The 20,870-nt window shown below is 39.6% G+C and overlaps 1 protein-coding gene and 1 non-coding gene across 5 annotated transcripts in view; both read right to left on the minus strand.

Annotated features, from left to right (window-relative positions):
• Nucleotides 1–20,870, minus strand: part of ULK2 (unc-51 like autophagy activating kinase 2) — a 112,514-nt gene that overhangs the window by 10,490 nt on the left and 81,154 nt on the right. For all 4 annotated transcript variants that reach the window (XM_045824094.1, XM_045824093.1, XM_045824092.1 and 1 more), the window contains 5 exons: nt 10,285–10,434; nt 8,788–8,996; nt 6,730–6,908; nt 6,163–6,281; nt 4,097–4,254 (listed from right to left, as the gene is read on the minus strand). In XM_045824094.1, coding sequence (XP_045680050.1) covers nt 4,097–4,254; nt 6,163–6,281; nt 6,730–6,908; nt 8,788–8,996; nt 10,285–10,434 — 815 coding nt within the window. The remainder of the gene's footprint in view (nt 1–4,096; nt 4,255–6,162; nt 6,282–6,729; nt 6,909–8,787; nt 8,997–10,284; nt 10,435–20,870) is intronic.
• Nucleotides 10,541–10,704, minus strand: LOC123809541. The gene has a single exon (XR_006784019.1). It is a non-coding gene; the product is annotated as a U1 spliceosomal RNA (small nuclear RNA).

Consider the following 20,870-nt stretch of genomic DNA (forward strand, 5'->3'; position numbering starts at 1 on the left):
GGACTTAACTAATATATACAGAACCCTCAATCCCACATACATCCCATGTGTATTTAGAAGCTAAATACACATTCTTTTCAAATGTACATGGAACATTTTCAAAGATTGACCACATGATAGGACACAAAACAATCATCAACAAATTCAAGAAAATTGAAATCATACCAAGCATTTTCCCTGACCACAAGGGACTGAAACTAGAAACCAACCCCAAGCAGAAAAGTGCAAAACACTCAAAATCAGAGATTAAATAGCATGCTATAAAACAATGAATGGGTCAAGAATGAAATTAGGGAAGAAATCAAAAAGTTACTGCAAACATATGAAAATGAACTCACAACAACCCAAAACCTAAGGGACACAGCAAAAGCAGTTCTGAGAGGGAAGTTCATAATGATACTAGCATACATAAAAAAGACAGAACCATTTCAAACAAACAACCTAACCCTACGTCTACAAGAACTCGAGGAGCAGCAACAAAGACAGCCCAGAACAAGTAGAAGGAAGGAAATAATCAAGATCACAGAGAATTAAATGACATAGAGACTAAAAGCACAATTCTAAGGACCAATGAATCCAGGAGCTGGTTCTTTGAAAAGATAAACAAAATTGACAAGCCTTTAAGCAGACTCATCAAGAAAAAAAGAGAGAAGACCCAAATAAACACAATCAGAAATGAAAGAGGAGAAATTACAACTGATACCACAGAAATACAAAGGATTGTAAGAAATTACTATGAAGAACTGTATGCCAAGAAATTTGAAAACCTAGGTGAAATGGACAAATTTCTAGAAAAATATAATCTTCCAAAACTCAATAAAGAAAAAGAAGAAAGCCTGAACAGACCAATAACAGCAAAAGAAGTTGAAGCAGTAATCAAAAAACTCCTGACACACAAAAGCCCTGGACCAGATGGTTTCACAGGAGAATTCTACAAAGCATTTAAGGAAGAGCTAACCCCTATCCCTTCACAGACTATTCCAAAAAACCCAAGAAGATGGAAGACTCTCACACTCTTTTTATGAGGCCAACATCATCCTAATCCCAAAACCAGATAAAGACACAACAAAGAAAGAAAACTTCAGGCCAATATCGCTGATGAACATAGATGCTGAAATCCTCAACAAAATATTGGCAAACCGCATCCAACAATACATTAAAAAGATCATACATCATGAGTAAGTCATCCCAAGAATGCAAAGATGGCAAAATATTCGCAAATTGGTAAATGTAATACATCACATAAACAAAAGCAAAAACAAAAACCACATGAGCATATCAATAGATGCAGAAAAAACATTTGGTAAGGTACAGCACCCATTTATGATAAAAACACTCTGCCAAGTGGGAATAGAGGGAGCATTCATCAACATCATAAAGGCCATATATGAGAGACCTACAGCCAACATCATACTCAATGGGCAAATACTAAAATCTTTTCCACTAAGATCAAGAACAAGAAAAGGTTGTCCACTTTCACCACTTCTATTCAATATAGTACTGCAAGTTTTAGCCACAGTGATCAGACAAGAAAAAGAAGTAAAAGGCATCCAAATCGGAAAGGAGGAAACAAAACTGTCACTGTTTGCAGATGACATGATAGTGTACATAGAAAATCCTATAGACTTGGCCAAAAAACTGCTTGACCTAATAAATGAATTTGGCAAAACAGCGGGATACAAAGTCAATATCCAGAGTCAATATCAAAGGCATTTCTGTACACCATCAATAAACAGCAGAAGCAGAAATCAAGAAAAAAATCCCATTCGATACAGCAAAAAGAGAAATAAAATACCTAGGAATAAACCTAACCAAAGAGGTAAAAGACCTGTATTCAGAAAACTATACAACACTGAAGAAAGAAATCAAGGAAGACACAAACAAATGGAAACATATACCGTGTTCATGGATTGGAAGAATTAACATCATCAAAATATCCATACTAGCCAACACAATTTACACATTCAATGCAATACCTATTAAAGTACCAATGGCTTATTTCACAGACATAGAACACTTCAAAAATTTATATGGAACCATAAACGACCCCGAATAGCTGCTGAAATTTTGAGAAAGAAGAGTACAGTAGGAGGGATCACAATACCTGATACTAAACTGTATTACAAGGCCATTGTAATCAAAACAGCCTGGTGCTGGCATAAAAACAGGCACATGGACCAATGGAACAGAACAGAGAGCCCAGAAATAAACCCAAGTCTCTACGGTCAATTAATATTTGACAAAGGGGGCAGCAACATAAAATGGAGTGACAATAGCCTCTTCAACAAGTGGTGTTGGGAGAACTGGACAGCTACGTGCAAAACAATGAAACTTGAGCACCAACTTACACCTTATACACAAAAAAATTCAAGGTGGATTAAAGACTTAAATATAAACCATGACACCATTAAAGTCCTAGAGGAGAACATAGGTAGGAAAATCTCAGATATTTTATGCAGAAACATTTTTACTGACATGTCTCCTAGAGCAAGGGACATAAAGGAAAAAATAAACAAATGGGATCTCATCAAAGTAAAAAGCTTCTGGATGGCTAAAGAAAACAGTATTAAAATAAAAAGAGAACCAACTGTATGGGAAAACATATTTGCCAATGACACCTCAGACAAGGGTTTAATCTCCAAAATATATAAGGAACTTACATGACTCCACTCTAAGAAGACAAGCAACCCAAATGAAAAATGGACAAAGGACTTGAACAGACACTTCAAGGAAGACATACATAGGATTCAGAGGCACATGAAAAGATGCTCAATGTCACTAGCTATCAGAGAGATGCAAATTAAAACCATAATGAGGTACCACTTCACACCAGTCAGAATGGCCATCATAAACAAAGCAACAAATAATAAGTGTTGGAGAGACTGTGGAGAAAAGGGGACCCTGGTGCACTGTTGGTGGGAATGCAGACTGGTACCACTATGGAAAACAGTATGGAACTTCCTCAGAAAACTAAAAATGGATCTGCCTTTTGACCCTGCAATTCCACTGCTGGGACTATATCCTAAGAACCCTGAAACACCAATACAAAAGAACCTTTGCAACCCAGTGTTCATAGCAGCACAATTTACAATAGGTAAGTGCTGGAAGCAACCTAGGTGCCCATCAGTAAACGAATGGATCAAAAAACTGTGGTACATTTACACAATGAAATTCTATGCAGCAGAAAGAAAGAAGGAGCTCCTACCCTTTGCAACAGCATGGATGAAGCTGGAAAGCATTATGCTAAGCAAAATAAGCCAGGCAATGAAAGACAAATACCATGTGATCTCACCTTTAACAGGAACCTAAACAACAAAACAAAGAAACAAGCAAAATATAGTCGAAGACACTGAAATAGTGGACAGGCTGACAGTGACAAGAGGGGAAAGAAGAGGAAATTTCAGGGGATAATGGGAAGGGTTTACAGGAACAAATATAAAGGACACATGGACAAAAACTAGGGGAGTTGGAAATGGGAGAGAGGTGGGGAGGGATGGGTGGGTGGGCTGGAATGGGAATAAAAGGCAGAAAACTGTACCTGAACAATGACTAAAATAAAAAAAAATGTGGTAAAAATAAGATGGGTCAATAATTTTTCCTGCTTACCACTATTCTTTAACAGGCCCTGATTTCATCTATACTTTAGAGCAATTTTCCCCCTATGAAATGGAAAACAAGTTATTTCCAATAGTATAACCAGACAATTATAAAAGTAGATTTCAGTTCAGGAATCTGAGCCTATGAATTTTTGTGGATTAACTGTATTTTTTCTAATGTTTATCAAGCCACAATTTCGTATGTTGTAGAAAATGCAGAAATAGACCCAGCTAAAGCTTTTAGATGCTAACTATCAAATGTTAGAAATTTTTAAGAGGAATAACCGAATTTTACCAAATGTGGTACCAACAGTACTTAATATGTTATTTAAATATTAAGTCCAAGATTAGTAAGAGGCAATCACAATACTGGAAACCTGGGGAGTGGTAGAGCATAAACACTTTTTAAAGATCTAGATAATATCAAATAGGTATTTCATTCAAAAGATACTCATCCAGATAAGTAACATTATCCAGTTTTAAACCTTAAAAAGGGTTACCATTTCTACAGCACAATTATAGATGAGTTTCTCTGCAGTTACGCTGTTGATTTCATCAATAAATCTCTGCTTGTCAGAGAAGAAGCGATTCAGCTTTTCTGTAAGTTTCTTGCACATGGTGATGCAGAACTTGTATCGTTCATTAAGATTTTTCACAACTGAAAAAAAGTTGAAAGAATAAATTTTAATTTTCCTCCACACATAAAGTCACATTGACAAATAACTTCTCTGCTGATTTAAGGAAAGTGACATTAAACAATCAAAAGAATATGCATATAGATCAATAGAACAGAGCCCAAAGCCCAGAAATAAATCTATGGCTATATGGTCAATTAGTATTTGATGAAGGAAGCAAAAACACACGATGGAGTAAAAACTCTCTTCAATAAATGGTGTTGAGAAAATTGGACTGGTACATGCAAATAAAAAACACAACCAACTTACACAATATACAAGAATAAACTCAAAATGAACAAAAGACTTAAATATAAGTTGCAAAATCATAAAGATCCTAAAAAAAACAGGCAGTAAAACCTCAGACATGTCTTGCAGCAATATTTTTTGTAATGTATCTCCTAGGGCAAGGGCAACAAAGGAAAAAACAAAGATATGGGACTATATCACACCAAAAAGCTTCTGCACAGCAAAAGAAACCATCAACAAAATTAAAAGGGAATACACTGTATTGGAGAATATACTTGTCAGAGATTTATCTGATAAAGGGTTAATTTCTAAAATATATAAAGAACTCACACAACTCAACACCAGAAAGACAAACAAGCCAATTAAAAAATGGGCAAAGAACCCTGGCAGGTGTAGCTCAGTGGACTGAGTGCCAACCTGCAAACCAAAAGGTTGCCAGTTCTATTCCCAGTCGGGATACATGTCTGGCGTGTGTGAGAGGCAACTGATTGATGTTTCTCTCCCTCTCTTTCTCCCTCTCTTCCCCTCTAAAAATAAATAAGTACAATCTTGTTAAAAAGAATGGCAAAGGACCTGAATAGACACTTCTCCAAAGAACACATACAGATGGCCAACAGACATGAAAAAGTGCTCAATATCACTAATCCTCAGAAATGCAAATTGAAGCTACATTGAGATATCACCTCACACCTGTCAGAATGGCTATCATCAATAAATCAACAAACAAGTGTCAACAAGGTGTGGAGAAAAGGGAACTTCATGCACTATTGGTGGGAATATAGACTGGTGCAGCTGCTGTGCAGAATAGTGTTGAATTTTCTTGAAAAATTAAAAATGGAACTGTGTTATGACCCAGGAACCTCACTTCTGAGAATATACCCCAAAACACCCAAACACCAATCAGAAAGAATATATGCACCCTTATGTCCATAGCAGTGTTATTTCTAGTAGCCAAGATCCAGAAACAGTCCAAGTGCCCATCAGTAGATGAGTGGATAAAAAAAAGCTGTGGTACATTTACACAGTGGAATACTACACAGCTGTAAAAAGATGGACCTCTCCCCATTTGCAACAGCATGGATGATGTGGAGAGCATTATGCTAAGTGAAATAAGCCAGTCAGAGAAAGACAAATACCATATGATCTCACTATATGTGAAATCAAATGAACAAAATAAACTGACGAATAAAAGAAAACCAGAGGCATGGATATACAGAACAGACTGACAGATTGCAGAGGGGAGGGGGGTGGGGGAGACTAGAAGAAATTAGCCAAAGAACATATATGCATAGCCCACAGACACAGATAACAATGTGGTGAAGGCCAGAAGGAAGGTGGGAGCTGGGTGGGGGAGGGTTAAGAGGGGACATAGGGGACATCTGTAATAGTGTCAACAATACAAAACAAACAAAAAATAAAAATTTTAAAATCACTGAAAATCAGATTCTTTCAAATGCTCTCTCTTTCTATTTAAAAGACAGAATAAAGCACTTTGCTCTCGGTATCAATTAAGTGGCAAAAACAAGAAAAACAGAAAAGCCAGCTTTTTTTCCCATTTAAGAATATGCAGTAACAGTGACACCTCATCAAAAACTTTCTTAGTTGTAAGAGGAAAGAGGGCAGCTCAAGCACTCCACACATACCTTCTTTCACTGCCGTGGATGGGCTCAGTTTCCCGGACTTGATCTGGGCTTTAGCAAGATGCAGCGATGCTGCTAGCAGCTGCGCAGCTTTCATGTATAACACCAGTTGCTCCACCCGCCTGTGCCAGAAGACAACAAGCAAAGGGTTATCCAGTGAACCATATGCCAGACTTGGATCTTTATACATCACAGCATCATTAAAATAGCCTTTCTAAGGGAGTATCATTCTCTTTGACATTTTTAATGCACAAATAACTCCTGAAGGGGGAAGTTTTGGCATGGGAAAAGATGTGTGTACTTTGAATACAATGATACACTCAGATAAAAATCAAAATGATATCTTTATCATGAAATATCTTGACCAGTATACTTCACAGGGAAAGGCAACACTAGTGCTGCAGAATCCCCAGGTCTTGGCTCATGTAGTGAAATGGAGCCAATGAAATACTTCCTTGAAGCTTTTAATAATGAGATATGATCTTCAGTGCATGACAAGTCCTCTATCTCAGACTTGAATTTGTGGAAAGCATAAAGAACCTCAAAATAAATGACAAAGGAGGCACCTACCCCCAGTCTTTACTCAGTTGGCTGATCTGGTCCACAACCACACTCTCCTGAATCTGGTACAAGGAGACGGCTGACGTGTAGAGCTCTGGGTCCCCGCCCCTCACAGCAGTCAGGTCCAGCACACACTCAGTGAACATCAGCATCACATTCAGGTGGCGTAAGGCATCTGTGTGTTCTCGCTGCAGCAAAGCCAACTCATCTTAGAAACTTTTAGGTTAAGAAGAATGCACACTCCCTACATAAACATGGAACTGCTAATATTTTTCTATACTTATGAATATCAGAATAGTCAAAGGAGATTGAAAACTTTAAATCCCAGGAAACTAGTGAGAAAATAAACACAAATAAAACCAAACATGGATGATTCAAGCACATGTTTGTGTGTATATATGAGAACACTCACAAAATTAAGTTCCAAAGATATGAGGTCACTGTGTTTTTATCAGAAAAAAATGAAATACTGAACAATTAAATCACTATATGTGAGACAAAAACATGATAAAACATATGAAGATTATAAGGATATTCTGTATAGTAAACCATACTTCTTGATATTTTGGTGAATTCTACTGACTTATAATTTCAGCAGTACTTTAATTTCTGGTGGTGTTTTAGTTAATACCAATGCTCTAAATTCCTGTGATCTTTTCAGTTAGAGAGGGAAGTACAGATAGACACAAGAGCATGCAGTAAAAATGGGTATTCTAAAACTAATGTTTTGACATTTATTTTTAGCTATAATTTGAAGTATCAAATAAGACTAAAATTCTTACTCTCCTTTCATAGTTAAAAAAGTATGAGAATCATTTTCCTAGAGACAGGAGAATAAACCAATCAACTTTTGAAAGTCTCTCAGCTCACAACAGCATGTTGAACTGTATGTTCCAGTATGTACATCAATGACATTCCACACACAGGACCATAATTTATGTCAAACTTCATGAAGATTGAAAAAACTCTGAAGATTGCTTACCCAGTCTCAGACTGTATCACACATTTTCAAAATTACTACTAACCTTACCACAAAATCACTACTAAAACTTTGTATGCCATATAACTTTCATGTGAAATTATTTAATTCTCACTCACACAAAACAGAAATGTAAGAGGTCCTGCCTAGAGAGTAAATTTACTCTTTGGTTGATCTGGAGAAATAATCATTTTAATCTGAAATGGAGACAAAGTTAGCATTGTATTCAGGGGTCAAGAGACACAAAGTAGGCCCACTGACTGCTCTCCTAGAGCCAGACTGAGGAATGGTGTTAGCGCATCTTTGGAATCATAAAACTGACTTCTCTGGTTCTAGATTTGTGCTCAACAAGCTTCAGATTGTGATGTGTTTTTCCCTGTAGAACTGGGTCCATGGAGGAAAGGTACTGGTCTACAAATATGAGTGAGCATCCAGTCTGGTTGGCAGGTTTATTTCTCAATGTTAGTGACTACTGGCATTATGGTATTTGTTTGTTTTTTTTAAACCTGAGTTTAAGTGTATTATTTTTACCTTATAAAGAAAAACAAGCTTTGAGAATAAAAAGTTATGGTTTTAGGAGAAAGATTATGCTTCAAAAGTCCTGTAAGTAATAAATGAACTTCAGATTAAAACATTAAGAGCAAAAGCCCTGGCTGGTGTGTCTCAATGGACTGAGTGCCAGACTATGAACCAAAGGGTCACTGGTTCAATTCCCAGTCAGGGCACACACCTGGGTTTTGGCCAGCTCCCCAGTAGGGGGCGCATGAGAGGCAACCACACATTGATGTTTTTCTCCCTCTCTTTCTCCCTTCCTCCCCCTCTGTCTAAAAATAAATAAATAAAATGTTTAGACAAAATAAGAACACAAAATCTATGTGTTACTTCCTATCAACCAGAGTTTGTCAGGGATGAGTGTCATGGCCAGCATTGTTTTGAAAATATATCAGCAATGTTTTTCAAATAAAAAGAAAAAGTACATTGAAGAGAAGGACTTCAGAACTTCTGACAGCATTTTGCTCTTTCACCATCACTAGAAAGTTCTCCTACTGTATCAAGATTACAATATGTCATAACAGTGTCTCCTCTACCTCCATCAGCGTTTCCTCTGGCAGTTCAGGGGCTTCAAAAGTGACGAGCCCCTCTAGGCTGGGGGGTGAAGCACCATAAGGCATGTATCTCAGGCTTGGAGCTGCCTCTGCTCCTGGAGGCGAAGAGCCCCAGCACGGCCCAGGCGGGGAGCCCACACACACTCGGCCACTTGTGGAACACAAGGAGCCTCCAGAGCTGCTGGAGCCCGCTGCAAGGAAACAGGATAAAGTGGCATGGGGCCCAGAGTGAGTGCTCAGGGCAAGGGGCCACCCTGCCCACTCATACTATAAAAGGAACAAGGGAATATTAAAAGGAAAGCCACTGATCTCCTATCTGAACATATGCACAGGTTTTATTTTGCCATGTTCACCTTTATTCCTGTCTATATGTCTATTTTATAAACATCATTACAGCCAGTTTTTAAATATTCTGTTTTAAACAAACTTATAGCATAATAATTTCCCTCTTTCTACATAGTCCTTATAATTATAAAACTCAGTAGATGCAATAGTGGTTCACTAAATTTAAATACATAATGCTTATCTGAAAGCATTTATACTATTTGTTTTTTATATATAAAATAAATAACACTACAATAAAATCCAAAGTTTTTCCACTTTTTGAATGATTTATTTGTGGTTACTACTCCAAAGTGGTATTATGAACAGGAATGTGATTACCACAGACCAAATATCATAAACATTTTTAACAGCTCTTTGTAAGAACTGCCACCACTTTCTAAAGCAGCTGTGAGTGAGCACAGAGACCTCACTAAACCTCAACATTGAACATTATGTTGTTTTAAATATTGGTTTAGTTAAAAGGTATAAAATGTTACTTTCTTAAAATGGCATATTCTTATTAATACTTTTAATTTTAATATCTTGAAAACAAGATTATTAGCTCTATTTCCTCTCATTATCTATTCATATCCTTTGCTTACTAATCTACTAATCTTGATTAGTAACTTATTTAGCATAAAAAAACTTCAAGAACACAAGTAAAAACAAATAAAGTAATGTCAAATGATACCTCATTGGGTTTTGGTATTAATAACTTATTTATAGAGTATGAATGATAAAATCCAATCTATTAGCTTGTCTAAATGTGTATATGATTAAGTGCAAAGATAAACAATCTATCATTTTCAAAAACTTTACTGGATGTATTAAAATAAGCCTTCAATATAAGTCAGGAAGCACTATATATGCATACCTGCTTCATCATCAAAAAGTCACATTTATACTGAACTGTAATAATATATATTATTATAATATATAATGTAGTACTTTTATTTCATGAAGGTCTTTTCTTCTACAAATATTGCCTTATTTACTCCTTAAAACCCTTTAAGGTAAAGAAAAATAGTTATTTCCATGTCATTTGGAAAAAGGAAATGAATTCCAGAGAGGTTAAGTGACTTATCTAAGTTGCCTCATTAAGTCACTATCAATTATCCCAAACACTAGCCAAAGACTGCAGGACAGCACTCTCACCTGAGGTTGTTCTTGCTCGGAGCACCACATGGGCACAGGGCAGGGCTGTGGCACTGTGTGGAGGAGACCCAACTGTGAACAGGACAGCCCTAGAACTTGGTGCTGTTCCCACTGGAGGTGCCAGGACCACACCATGGGCTCCTGCAGGGGCTGCCACAAAAAGTTACAGAATGTTACATTACTTTTATAGTGTTTATATTCAGGGTGGGATTATAGGGAGACCTTTACTTTTATACTAGGTTTCTTTTTTTTCCCCCAGGGGAGAGTATAAGTACAACCCCCCACCACGACAAATCATACAGTCAAGTTTCCCACATTTGGGGAAAGCGCAGGGGTCAGCACACCTGGAGTGCAATGGTTGAACCTCACCCTGGGAAAATCACCTTCATTATCATGGTATCTTCCCTGTCAGGTAAGTACACTAGGTTTCTTTATTTTTTATAAGCATTCAAGATAGATATCCATTAAAACTATTTTATGGTCATCTCTTCATTGCTGTGAATCTTCTTCACAGAAAAGCCTAGTATTTAGTCACCTCTGTATACTTTTAAAATACATAAACTGTAGTCACTCCTGTTAAAGGTAATTTGAAAAAGTGGAAACCAAGAACAGGGAATAAAAATGTGAGGAAGCCCTCGCCAGGTGGCTCAGTTGGTTGGAGTATTGTCCAGGACACTAAAAGATTGTTGGTTTGATTCCCGGTCAGGGAGCATACAGAAGGCAACCAATCGATGTTTCTCACATCAATGTTTCTCTCTTTCTCTCTCACCCTTCCTCTCTCTCTAAAATCAATGGACATGTCCTTGGGTGAGTATTAAAAAATAAAATAAAATGTGAGGTAATGCTGAAAGGAGATCAGGAGTCTCCACAGCAACAGAGCTATAGAAGGATGTAGACAATTACATTTTTACTGTTAAAGTACTTTTATGCCTTAGAATTGCACCCTTACAACTGTCAGGAAGAAAGGGAGGTAGGACAGGTATCAAAGGGGCCTAATGGGCTGAATTTGGGCTAAATGAAGAGAAGGTGAAAAATCCCCCAACCACCAAACTAAGCAGAATCAATAAAAGTTGTCCAAATCATTTTCACACTCAAGCATCTGAAGAACATTGTATTTCTGAGACCAGAGAATGGAGGTGGGAGTTAACAACATAAATCATAAATTTAAAGGAGAGACTCTGACCCAGACACAAAAAAACAACTGCCTCTTAGGACCCATCTAAAGCACAACAAACTTAACAGCAGGAAAGTGAATTCATAAAAACCTTCCAGGAGACAAGTGATCAATCAGTGGAAATTAATTAAACAGTTCCTATTGTCACAGAAGATGTACAAAATGACAGACAATTCTCTTTGCTTAATGTAATATCTCTATGATTTTATTTTAATAGATATGAAAGTATTTAAAGATGGCTATGGGGGGGGGGGGTTGTGTGTGTGTACACAAACAGTATATTGGGCCAGCCAAAAAGTCTGTATGTTTTTTCTGCAAAATAAAAGACACATTTTTCTTTTTCATCAACAATTGTATTTATGTGGATATTTTGAGTATGTCGGCTATCTCCTGCATGGTATACTGTTGATTGTTCTCAATTAATCTCTCTATTTGATTGCTACCAACTTCAAATGGTCTACCCAACCGGTGGAGCGCTGTCCAGTGAGAACTCTTCAGGACGAAACTTTGTAAACCATTTCTGACAAGTTTGATCAGTCACAGAATCTTCTCCATACATGGCACAATTTTTTTTGTGTGTTTCAGTTGCATTTTTACCTTTCTTTTGCTTTTAAAGATTATTTATTTTTAGAGAGAGGAGAAGGGAGGAAGGAAGAGAGGGACAGAAACATCAATGTGAGAGAGAAACATTGATTGGTTGCCTCTATACCCCTAACCGGGGACCTGGCCCACAACCTAGGCATGTGCCCTGACTGGAAATCGAACTAGTGACCTTTTGGTTCACAGACCAGCACTCAATACACTAAACCACACCAGCCACGGCTTTACCTTACTTGAAATAATAAAGCATGCTATGTCAGCAATCTTGTGTATTTTCTTTTACCTTCAGTATTAAAATGGCTACACAAAAATTCACCAAGTTTGGTAAGTATTTTTAAATGCATACTGATATGGCTGTCATAATACAGTCTAATAAAATTGTTTCGAATGAAGTTAAAGACAACTTATCCCTACTAGAACCATCTTTAAAAAAATGAACTTTTTGGCCAACCCAATATATATATATTGAGGATATATATACCCTCACACAAGGACTTTTTTTTAAATCACTTTTAGAGAGAAAGAAGAGAGAGAATGAGGAGAGTGAGATAAAGATTGATGTGAGAAAGAAACAGCTCTTGACTGCCTCTCATACATCCCCCAACTGGATTTAACCCAGAAGCTAGGTATGTGACCTAACCAGGAATCAAACCCATAACCCTTCCATCCATGGGACATTCCAACCAACTTAGCCATGCCCACCAGGGTGGTATTTTAAGAGTCAGTGACCTTGGGTTTTTTTTCCCCCTAAGGGCTTAAGTTTTTCCTACTATCAATAGTTTTTATTTTCAGAAACTGAAATTTCATGATTAGAAAAATAAATTCATAATTTCAAATAATGATAAAATTCATGTGGAAGAAAGAAAAGAGTATAAAAATCATCAAAGATAAATTTTATGCCTAAAAATTAAGGAAAAATACCTAGTCCATATTCACATCCGTAAATACGGACTTAAATTATATATTCATTTAGAACTTACAAGCTCTATGAAATTTAAATTTATTTATAAAGGAGAATTAGAAATAGACATTCAGGCAAGCAGTTTTCAAAAAGTGTCCCCACTTCTCATGACTTGGATGAAAAGCAGTTAGAAGAAGAGTGACTGCCAGACGAGCAGTGTGCAGTGTGAGGCGCACCACAGGCTTGGTCCCCTGGGCGACAGCCATGCCTGGTGACAACTGTTTTTTAAAAAGCAACTATTTCCAGTCTCTGAAAACTGTCCTGAGGACAATTTATACAAGAATATCACTATTTCTCAGTGAAAAAGAACTGTGTCTCCTGCACCAGCCCCTTCTCAGAGAATGGAAGCTCTAATGTGGACCAGCAATCAAACACTAGGACCCGCAGTGCCCTCAACACAGTTCACCCGCCACTAAGGGCAGAGGTCCCATACCAATAGAGACAAGCCAAGGAGGGCAGAGGCTTCCATCTCTATCCAGCATCCAACTCACAAAGCAGGGGCATCATTCTTAAGAGGAAGGGGCCGCTGCCCTCCTATCTAGCTCTGGAATACTGGGAACAGGATTTCCCCAAGGGCAGAAGGAGGCAGAGAACAGAGAATTCAGAAACTCTCCCCAAGGAAACTGACTTTATTTGAAACAAATCATGGGGAAGTTCACACCTAAGGGTGCTGTCCAAAACAATGAAGGCTGTGAAGGCAAGAAAGTAAAGGGAGGCTGGTATCTCCCTGAGAGGAACAAACCAACAAATAGACCATCTAAATTTAACAGAGAGAACCAGGGAAAGATACTGGAAAGAAGAGACCTCCTATGGTTAAACAAGGTTCAAAGAAGACTGCCTTCAGAGATTACTTCTGTAAAAGGGCCAGAATTCAATTAAACAAGACTGTGAAACAATTTATGCTACAACAATGTACTGTCAAAAACAACAGAGCAATCACCTAGCAATTAGTGGAGACTACCAGCTGGTTGTGATACCAACAGAGGTAGGCAGCCCCAGAGATCAGAGAAATAGTCAGAGAGACCTTCTAAAGCCACTGTCACAGGGTAACTGTACACATACCCAAGGTTGTGCCCGAGAAGGAATGACATCAGAAGTTTCACACTAACTATATGGGTTAGACCTCACTGAAATAGTCCCGCCAAGACTAAACAAATAAACATGCCCAAACCAACAAGGCCCAGGTGTGGGACTAGGGAGATCAGCATCCAGAATTGCTTCAAAAATATTATGTAAAATGTCCAGTTTCCAACAAAAATTTATGATATATGAAAATAAACAAAAAAGAGTTACCATACACAGGAAGAAAAGGTGGCAACAGAACCTGCCCTCCAGAGGGCTCAATTGTCAAAATCAGCAAACAAATACTTCAAGTCAGCTATTTAAACTTGTTAAATAACAAAACCACACTTCAGAAGTAAAGGCTTTTTAACATGGCGGTGGAGTAGGCAGATACTGAACACACCTCCTCCCAGGACCAAATTGGAAATACAACTAAATGGGACACAATCACACCAGAAAACCAACTGAAGACTAGCTGAAGAGGAGCCTTAGGGTTTGTAGAAGAAGCCGCAGACTGGCTTCTGACATGGGCAGTGACACAGAAAGGGCTGGCCCCACCCCCACAGGCAGATTGGGGCTGAGGTGCCAGAGGGATATCTCAGCCCCTGAGCAGCATGGGACTTAAACCCTGGGTAAGGCTGCCCAGCCCAAAGCACCAAAGCCAGGAAAAGGCAAGCACATAGCCAACTATGAAAAGTGATCAGGGTTTCTGTCTGCCAAGGAGTCTGCTGGAGATACAGACACCCTCTTAAAGTGCCAATGTACACAATTTTGCTCACAGCTACTCACCGTGGGCTCCAGTGGAGGGAGGGCAGAGGGACTGGACTCACTTGAGGGAAGTCTGGAGACTATGGCTCTAGGGATAAATGTGGGGAAATCACCACAAGATCCCAGTGTTGAGTCATACTCAGATACCACAGGAGCCACCTTCCCTGGGCAGAGCAACCCCCTGGAAGTGGCACTGGCCTGGAGGAAAGCAATTACCCCACCCTCTGGAACCTATTTACCCCACTTGGTGGATCTTAAGCCCTATGGAGGAGTCAGAGGCATAGCCTGGGCATAGCAGTGGGAACACTAAAGGAATGCCAGAAACTGGCTTTGGAGCAGGGCCTACCCACACTTTGCCATGAACCAGACTGGCATTTCCCCATTGTGGAAGATCTAATACAAACACCCTCCTGGCTTCCAGGCTTTGGAGTCCCCACCTGCCTGACTACTAGGGGCTCTGCCCTGCTAAGGCTAGCATAAAATCCAGGACAAATTTGGTCATGTGGCTTTGTTGGGGAGGAATCACACCCACTATATTCCCTGGAGTCTGAAGGGCACCTCCCCATCACAGGAGATCCAGTGAGGAAGTCTAGCTGGCAACCAGTGGGTGGAGGCAGGCTGAGATGGATCCTGGGGTGCCTTGGGATATGGCCCACACCTGGGCCCAGTGCTGGTAAAAGCCAACCTTGGAGAACAGTTTGGTCCTTCCCAAGTACAGCCAGGTCCAGCATAGACAGCCAAAAACTGGATCACTTGTAGCTTCAAGCAGGTTGCCAAAAGCCAGGCACACACACCTGCTGACATTCTACCCTGGAATCCCTCCCAAAGGGCTTAGAACCAACATGCCAAGTGTCCAGCTTCAGACAACATCAGAACAGGACCCATCAAACTTCACAAATATATCCAAAGGGAGATTGCAGAACCCACTAAAGTCTCTTGAGGTGAATCCTGATTTTTTCTTTTTCAATTTTTTGTTTCTATTATTTCTTTATTTTCACCCTTTCATCTTCCTTTTCTTTTTTCTTTTATCTTTTCTTTTCATATTTTTTCCATTTTTATTTATTTCACTTTTAATTTTGTAAATATTTAAAATGTTAAACTTTTTTATTTTTAATTTTATTATTTTTTAATATTTTAGCTTAATTTTATTATATTTGATATTTTTAGTTTTTCTTTTGGTCAGCACCTTTCAGTTCCATCAGTGAACCCTTCAGTACACACACAGTGGTTGGGGTTGAGCCTCAGAGTCAGCCTAAGGGTCAATGCCAAGCAGAAAAGGGCCAACAGCAACTATGACTCTGTTACAACAGTAGAGCCCACATAACCCACAAGAGACGTTCCTAGAGCACCCAGCTCAGATGATCAAGGAGACCGCACCACTGGGTCCCACAGGATACCTATTAGACAAGGCCACCCTATGAAGACTGGGAGTTTTTCAGTATTTGTATCTAATACATAGAAACAAATACAAAAAGACAGCCAAAATGAGGAGACACCACAAAGGCTCCAAATGAAACAGGAGGAATCTTTAGAAAAAGAGCTGAGTGAACTGAAGGCAAGCATGCTGAGGGAATTTACTAAGAACTATAACAGCATGGAAAAGGACAGTCAGAAATGAAGAATATATCTTAGAAGCAGGAAGATGGTGGGGAGGTAGGTGGAAGCGGACCCCAGTTCTCCCTGTGCCAAGCGGGAACACCTAGTCGATCTTCTGAGGAACAAAGTGAACAGCCAACAGAATCCCAGCTTACACAAGTTTGGAGGCCAAAAATTGTAGAGGACATTAAAACACAGATGGTGAGGAGATTGCACTGGAATGGTAATGTCCCTGAGATATGTGCAGGCACCAAGGCTGCTGTGGCCCCCTGGCCCATTGCCTGCCACAGGATATGAGGAGGAGAGTTAGATCACCAGCTCCCTCCCCTACCAGAGAATGGAGGGCAGCCCAGCACCAGGAGGGTCCTGGATGCTGGAAGTCACTGGGGGAATAGAGATGAAGTGGGAGACACACAGAGGCAGTATACACCCACTGGGACTGTGGACCTGGCACCAGAGAAATTGAAGTGCCAGGTGACATCTGGAAAAGGGAGGAATGAGACCGTGTCGGACCCTGACTTGGATAGTCTCCAGACTGATTGGAAAGTTGTGCTGTGTGAAAAGCTGTGCACTTGTTAAGAACAGTGGGCAGCTGTTTTGTAAGGAACTCTGAGCTGGCTCACCCCAAGGGTGATTTGAGCTGCACACCCTAGAGGCTGAGTGGCTCTGATTGGAGCCTGGCAGCTCATGGAGGACCTGGGCAACTGTGAATATTGCGGCCCAGACCTGGTCCCCATTCTCTCAAAACTATAGGAAGGGAGAAAATCAAAGCACAGCCCCTCTCTTCCTATGGCATCCAGGAAGATCAGCAGAAGTTGCTGAACAGGCTTAAAGTCAGCAGGAGGCTTTTTTTTCTTTCCTCTATCTTTTTTTCTTTTTTTTTTCTTCCCCTAAGTGAGACAATAAGAAGTAGAATTACAAAGGGTCCAGAGACAGGCCCCAAGGGGGTGGCACAAGACTAACCCCCAAAACTGAGACAAATGTCACTTTACTATCCCATAGAGCTGGCATTTTATTGTTTATGTGTATTATTATTTTCTCATTATTTTTACTTCTTTTATTAGTATTTTTTCTTAAGATTTTATCTATTTATTTTTAGAGAGGGAAGGGAGAGAGAGAGAGAAAGAGAGAGAGAGAGAGAGAGAGAGAGAGAGAGAGAGAGAGAGAGAGAGAGAGAAACATCAATGTGCAGTTGCTGGGGGCCGTGGCCTGCAACCCAGGCATGTGCCCTGACTGGGAATCAAACCTGTGATGCTTTGGGTCACAGCCCACACTCAATCCACTGAGCTACGCCAGCCAGGGCTATTAGTATTTTTTTTTATTTCTCTTCCATATGTTTAGTTGTCCTCTTTTAATTATCTGTTTAATTGCATTGTTTGACTGGTTTTCCTTATTCTCTCTTTATTGTACTTTAGCTTTCCTTCTTTCACTTCACTTGTTTTCCAATAACACACTACTCTTGATTGGGTACTTTCTATTCTGCTTATCCAAATCATGTATTTCTTGTCATATTATTGTTGTTCCAGTACTACTGTAAATTATATATATATATATTGTTGTTCCATACAATTGTAAATACTATACAGCACCCCTACCTGATCTTAGCCCACTTCACTATATTCCTGAGCTAATATTATTATTATTGAGGTTACCTCTATTCTCTCTCACAATATGCCTACTTTCTATCCTTTATTCTCACTACATTTCAACATCTAACCTTGCACAAGCACTCTGTGGCTAGTTGGGTGAAATCACAGTTAACGCTATATTTATCCAAAGAATTTCCTATCTCTTTTCTACTTGCTGATACTTTAAATCCCATAAAATAGTCTCCTGCTGTCTTAATCCATTTTGCCTTCCCCCTGCCACTGATCACATACAAGAAGAGGTGGGAACTGCAAACATTAGAATAAATGCTAGAGGAGAGAAACCACCAACAAAGGAACCACCAAAAGGTAAAAATCCAAGTACAACAAGAGAGCCCACACAAATAGAAGCGAGGGCAAACCTAGAATGTCCAGACAAGGAGATTGAAGAGACCACAGTACTGAACCCCACAGAATCCCTACCACAGAAGTTCACCCTACAAAGATAGCTAGCAAAGCGGAACATCAGGAAGCACAGATAGAAACAAAAAGAGTCACCTAAAACGGAGAGACAAAAAAAGAACATGCAATCAAAAGGAATGGAAGACTCCCCACTAAAGGAGCTAAATGAAATGGAGGTAAGCAAAATATCAGATATAGAATTCAAAATAATGGTTATAAAGATGCTCAAGGAAATCACAGACAACTTCAAGGAACTGAGTGAAAACTACAACAGTATGAAAAACAAAACAAAAACTATAAACAAAAACCAGGAAGAAATGAACAATAAAATCTTGGGGAAAAAAAAAACAACTAGAAGGAATTATAAGCAGACTGGATGAAACAGAGGATCGAATCAGTGAGACAGAGGACAAGGTAGAAAAAAACACCCAGATAGAGTAAGAAAAGGAAAAAAGACTTAGAAAGAACAAAGAGATGGCAAGGGAACTGCAAGATACCAGAAGGAGGAGAAGAAGAGCAAGGGATGGAAATCCTGTTTGAAAAAGTAATTATAGAAAACTTCCCAAATTTGATCAGAGAAAAAGTTACACAAATCCAGGAAGCACAGAAGGTTCCAACCAAGAGGAACTCAAGGAGTCCTACTTCAAGACACATTATGATTAAAATGGCAAAATTCAAACACAAAGAGAGAACCTTAAAGGCAGCAAGGGAGAAACAGGAAGTAACATACAAGGGTGCCCCGATAAGACTAGCAGCTGACTTCTCAATGGAAATGCTCCAAGTGAGAAAGGAATGGCAACAGATATTCCAAGTAATGTAAAACAAAGGCCTACAACCAAGACTACTCTATCCAGCAAGGCTCTCAATTAAAATGGAAGGCCAAATAAGAAGTTTCCCAGACGAAAGTCGTCTAAAAGAATACACCTACATCAAACCAGCTTTGCAAAAGATGCTAAAGGGATTACTTTAAGAAAAGGAAGAAAAAGAGTGAGAGAGAGAGGAACACAGGTGCAAAAAAAATGGCAATGAATAAGTACCTATTGATAATAACCTTAAACGTAAATGGATTAAATCCTCCAATCAAAACACATAGAACAGAGATTTCCAGCCAAGATGGAGGCGTAGGTAGACACACTGTGCCTCCTTGCACAACCACAATAAGGACAACAACAATTTAGAAACAAACAACCAGAACTGACAGAAAATTGAACTGTATAGAAGTCAGACAACCAAGGAGTTCAAATAGACACATTCATCCAGACCGTTAGGAAGGGTGGAGTCCCACAGCCCGGTGGAGAGGGGTCACAGTAAAAAAGGCAGTGGCACCCGGCATGCAAAGCATCCCAGGTGCGCAAGACCTCAGTAAGCGGACCCTGGGCTCGGGGTGGCAATGGGCAGACCCAGTAAGGCACTGCGTGCAAAGCAGCTGGCTGACTGGGCGGTCCCACATTTGCAGGCAGATAAACCAAGTGAAACTGGGGAGCCAGACAGACGGCAAAACCCAGGGTCCCAGCACTAGAAAATAGAGCCCTGGGGCACCGAATGAAAACACCTGTGGAGGATGAGGCGCAGGGAGACTCCCAACCTCACAGGAGAGTTTGTTGGAGAGACCCACAGGTTCCTGGAATATACACAAGCCAACCCACCGAATCAGTATCAGAAGGGCCCAGTTTGCTTGGGGGAAGTGGCAGAAGGGACTGAAATCTGACAGAGAGCAGAGCAAGCACCACTATTCCCTCTCGAACCCTGCCCCCACATATAGCATCACAACCCAGCAACTGGGCTGCCCCGCCCTGGTGAACACCTAAAGCTCCACCTCTCACTACATAACAAGTGGAACAAAACAAAACAAAAAAAATGGCCCAAATGGAAGAATTGATCAAAGCTCCACAGCAAATACAACTAAGCAACCAAGAGATAGCCAACCTATCAGATGCACAGTTCAAAGCACTGGCAATCAGGATGCTCACAGAACTGATTGAATTTGGTTGCAAATTAGATGAAAAACATGAAGGCTACGCTAAGTGAAATGAAGAAAAATGTACAGGGGACCAATAGTGATGAGAAGAAAACTGGGACTCAAATCAATGGAGTGGACCAGAAGGAAGAAAGAAACAACCAAATAGAAAAGAATGAAGAAATAAGAATTCAAAAAACTGAGGAGAGGCTTAGGAACCTCCAGGACATCTTGAAACGTTCCAAGATCCGAATTATAGGGGTATCAGAAGGGGAAGAGGAAGAGCAACAAGTGGAAAACTTATTTGAACAAATAATAAAGGAGAACTTCTCCAATCTGGCAAAGGAAATAGACTTCCAGGAAGTCCAGGAAGCTCAGAGAGTCCCAAAGAGGTTGGACCCAAGGAGAATACACCAAGGC

The sequence above is a fragment of the Phyllostomus hastatus genome, unplaced genomic scaffold, assembly GCF_019186645.2.
Source record: "Phyllostomus hastatus isolate PE091 unplaced genomic scaffold, TTU_PhHast_1.1 phas_scaffold_55, whole genome shotgun sequence".
NCBI lineage: Eukaryota > Metazoa > Chordata > Mammalia > Chiroptera > Phyllostomidae > Phyllostomus > Phyllostomus hastatus.